The sequence below is a fragment of the Microcebus murinus genome, chromosome 5, assembly GCF_040939455.1.
Source record: "Microcebus murinus isolate Inina chromosome 5, M.murinus_Inina_mat1.0, whole genome shotgun sequence".
NCBI lineage: Eukaryota > Metazoa > Chordata > Mammalia > Primates > Cheirogaleidae > Microcebus > Microcebus murinus.
Genome location: NC_134108.1, coordinates 2557709 through 2562036, shown reverse-complemented (window position 1 = coordinate 2562036; position 4328 = coordinate 2557709). Strand labels below are relative to the sequence as shown.

The 4328-nt window shown below is 58.5% G+C and overlaps 1 protein-coding gene across 1 annotated transcript; it reads right to left on the bottom strand.

The window, feature by feature from the left end:
• Positions 1-413: 413 nt before the first annotated feature.
• On the bottom strand, positions 414-3988 carry PRR18 (proline rich 18). Its single transcript, XM_012776800.2, has 2 exons — positions 3907-3988; positions 414-3713 (listed from the first exon to the last, which is right to left on the bottom strand). Exon 2 carries the CDS (start codon positions 3680-3682, stop codon positions 2789-2791), a length of 894 nt encoding a protein of 297 aa, XP_012632254.1. The 5' UTR covers positions 3683-3713; positions 3907-3988; the 3' UTR covers positions 414-2788.
• Positions 3989-4328: the final 340 nt, after the last annotated feature.

Here is a 4328-nt window from a genome sequence, read left to right as displayed (position 1 = left end):
TAGGCAAAAGAAAACTGTTTTAGTGATCCTATATTGTAGGAGTTCTTAAACTGGAATCCACAAGCTTCCTAAAACATGCAAATTTATTATTTGGTACATACCTTCAGGAGTATATTTGGAATGTGGCTCTCAGGGGGATTTGTGATCCCATACGCTTAAGTGTCACTGCTAAATAACCTCATGATATGGTATTTGAATATCATTAGAATTCTTCACATCCTGGTTGCTTCTAGCAGTAATTAAAACCTGCCAAGCTTTGTCAACCCCTGGGAATTCCAGAGCCTTAGCTGAGCACCATTCTCACCAGATGAGAAACCATCTCATGTGAGTTTTAAATGCCTCAGTGATCTCTTCCTGACCAGTTTTCAATATTCTGCTCAGAAAGAAACACAAGTCATTGAACTTCTCTTTTATTTAAGCATTAAGAAACTGTAGCACAGTGACTTAGAAAACTTTCTTGAAATGTCATTAATAGCAATGAACAGACATGTGTCATGTGTATAACCTTTTTTACTTTTTATTAAGGTTCACTAACCAGGGAAATATAAAGGTCCTACTCATTTGTTTTTAAAGTGAAGAGCAAGGCACACAAACTCTATTTAACAAACACACATTAGAAAAATGTGCTTAGTTTTGTAGTGTGGGCAGTTAAGAAAGGGGGATGGGGTGAGGATCCTGGAGGACAGGGTGGGGAAGGGGAGGAAAGGGATTCCAGCAAAGCAACAGACGGGGCACACAGGTACGCACAGGTATCCACAGGTACACACAGGTACACACAGGTACACACACAGGTGCAGAGACAGACCCACGCACTGCCACAGAGGCTCAGGTCTGGAAGACATAAAGATGCTTCATGTTGTCTGTCCCCTTAGGACACCACCAGGAAAGTCTTCAAAATGTTTTCGCTGTTACCATCACTGAGGGTGGAGTCCGGGCTACTTGTATTTGCATTAAGTGCGAGATGAGCGCAAGCCGTGCCGCTGCCCACCTTTGGGCAGGGCAGACCCACTCCCGGCCCGCCCTCCGGTCTGCAGGCCCTGTGCCCAGCACAGGACTGAGCTCTGCAAGGGTCATCGGGGTGGGGTGGGGTGGGGACAGGAGCATTGACAGCCACTCTGGCAAGCAGGGCTAACTCTGCCCCTCTGTTATTAATATATTCATTTTAAGTAAAAGAGAACATTATCTCCCAACTCAAATAGGGGCCAGAAAAGGAAGTTATTCAGTGGGTGGGTTTTGTCTCTGCAGTTCACGTGGCGGCTGACCCAGCTCCTGCTGAATTAAATGTTTCATATCCAATGAAATTTGTGTCTAGAGCTGGAGAGATTAGAGCAAAGATCTCTACAAGAAAAATACAAAATTGTTTTTTTTTTTAAAAAATGTAAGGCCTCAATTTAAAATATAATTAAGACTTGACATATTAAAGTGCAACAAGTTAAAACATTAAACTAGTCATTGACTTTTACAAAATAAGTCAAAATTGGAGGTAATACATTACTCTTCCATAACCAGTCTTATCTGGTCACTACATTTTTTATTTCACTCTCATCCTTAAGAGTTAAATATACCCAGATGCATGGAAGAAACAGCTAGAAATCGGCCTCCAGTTAGTGGGGAAAGGGTATGGTTACCAAAAGGCAGAGGGGGCTTATTCATTATTCAAATAATAAATAGAAAAATCTTAATCACTCTATACAGCTGTACAAAGCCCTCGTATCACTGATTTTCACAGTGATTAAAAATACCCAAAACAAACACCTGCTGCCCCTCGCCTGGCGGGGGCTTCTCCTCTGCTCTCAGGTACACCACCGGGTGGGGGCGGGGCCCACAGCTTCCTGCCGGCCTGGGGGGGAGGGGGGACACAGGCTGCAGCGTTTGCCCCTTCCACTGGGCTACCTTTCCTTTCCCTGGCACGGAAGATATTCTGTGAACACTTCAAATAAAGATGATGATTTTTAACAAAAGCCACCCCCACTCCTGCTCCCGCCTTAATCCAGCCATGGAGAACAATTCCCAGCACTGCTTGGGGAGGGGCTTGTGAGTGCGCAGGTATGTGTGCGTGTGAGTGCGAGTGTGTGTGTGAGTGCCTAGGTGTGAGTTTTTGTGGGTGTGTGTGTGGCCATGTGAGCGTGCGTGTGTGCACGGGCGTGTGTGTGCGCCCAGCACGCAGAGCCAAAGCCCGGACGAGTCACCTGTTGTGTTAGCAACAGAGCAGTGTTTCCAGCGCTCTTTGGCCAGGGTTCCGCTAGTTCCTGGTGATTATTACCCCTCCTCTTTGGATTTTGGAAATTGGGTTGACTTTGAGTTTCCAGGCTCTCCAATACCCCCAACATTTTTCTGACTTGGGAGAAAATCATAAACGTAGCACCACGTCGCAGTTCAGCAGCAGGCGGCCACCGGGCGGCCCTCACTTGCGCTCCGGGCAGGGGTGCTAGCGGCCTGGGCAGGTCCGCCCCCAGGCAGGGGGTTTCTGGGGCTAAACACACTATGGGGTGGGCATCTGAGAGGCATTTTCGCAGCTGCTTACTCCCTTTGAGAAGCAAGGACACCTGCGGGCGCTCAGAGGCGGACTTCCGGGGAGAGGCCACAGGTGCGGGAGGGAGAGGCGGGCCGCGCGGTGCGCAGGAGGCGGGCGAGACAGGCTCCCTGCGTCCGCGCGGGCCTCTTCGGCGCACAGGGCCCGGGAGGAGGGACGGCGGCCAGACGGGATGTGCATCTCCCACGAGGACCCCAGGTGGGTGGAGCGCGGTCCGGAGGTGGGGACGCGCGTGAGGCCAGCCCTGTCGCGGGCTCACAGCGTGCTCAGGTGAGGCAGCGCGCCCAGGCGTCCAGCCCGGTCCCGCGCTGCCGCCGCCGACTCCACGCCGCGCAGCCACTCGGTGCACTTGCGCACCAGGCCCTCGTCCAGGGGCTCGGTCTCCTCCTCGTACTCCACATCATCGTACTTGTGCCGCTCGTTGAGCAGCGACACCTTGAGCACTGAGCGCAGGTCGGCGGGCCGGCTGGGCTCGGGCGCCTGCAGGCCGCCGGGCAGCAGCGGGAAGCGCGATGGTCGGCGGCCAAGGCCCGCGGCCGGAGATGCGTCGGGGATGCTAGCGGCGCCGCCCCTGCGCGGACTGGCGGCCCTGCCTACGGGACAGGGGGCGAGTAGGCGCCTAGAGTCCGCCGAGGGCGAGGGGAAGGGCCTGCGGGGCCGCGCCAGCAGCTGCTTCTCCAGGTGGCGCCTCTGGATGACCAGGACGGCCTCGGGAGTGAGGCTCAAGGAGAAGCGCACGGCGTCGTCCGGCCCGGACCCTGCTCCTGCCGGCGTCGAGATCCCCGAGGCGGTGGCCCCAATCCTCGAGGAGGTCCCCGCGCGGGCGGCCCTCGCCGGGGTGTGGCCAGGGTTGGCTGGCCGGGGCGTGGCGCACGTGGCTGGAGCCCGCGCGCGGCCCGGCGAGATCTGGGGCAGGGCGCGCGGAGGGGCTGGAGGCTGAGTCCTGCCCGGTCCGGGGCCGCGCCGGGCTGGCGGCCTCTTCAGCGTGGCTGAGGGCCAGGAGCTGGAGAAAAGCACCTCGGGCCTCTCCGGGGACCTCCTCTTCTTCTCCCCGGAGGCGGCGGGCGGCGAGGGCGCGGGCTGCGCGCTGGGCCTCCGGGGCTGGCGCGCGCCGGGGGCGGGCGGCGGCGGCACAGGCGGGAAAGGCATGGTGCAGCGGAGCCGGCGGGTCAGCGGTACCCTGGAAAGAGAGGCGGGGTCTTAGTCACCCTGCGCGGAGCCCGGTCCCCTGCCGGGCCCGGCGCCCTCCTCTCCGTCGCCGAGCGTCGGCCCTGGCTCGCTCCACCTGCGTCCAGCCGCAGCATCTCTGGCACCCTCACATCCCCGCGCCCAAACCCGGGGCTCCGAGCGAGGGCGTCCCCAACCCTTCCCACCTCCTGGGGGGGCGCCGGGGGCTCCCGCAACTCGCGCGCTCCCGGGGCTGGACCCTGCGGGCACCGCCTCAGCCGTCCGACTGTGGGCGCGTCCGGGCGCCGCTGGTCCACTGGGCCGAGCAGCGCGGGGTTGGCCGGGCGGCGGGAGGAGGAGCCGAGCGCGTCCGCTGAGGACGCGGCCTGCCAAGCCCGGGGCCGCGCCAGGACCGACTGTTGCACGCAAGTGCCCGGACAGCGGCGGAAGCCGGGCACCAGCGTCCCAGCAGCTCCCCCGGCTGGCTGTCTCGTGGCCAGAGGTTCTCTCCACGGGGAGCAGCCCCCTGGGGAGCTGGCTGTGCCTCGGGAAGGTGAAGTCCCTGCGCCTTAGAGAGAAAACCCCTTAGCCTCTTAGTGCTTTGACTTGTGGGGCAGAAACTGCGGTC

Excerpts from the sequence above, each read along its gene's own strand:
- PRR18 (XM_012776800.2), bottom strand. The coding sequence starts at position 3,682 with ATGCCTTTCCCGCCTGTGCCGCCGCCGCCCGCCCCCGGCGCGCGCCAG.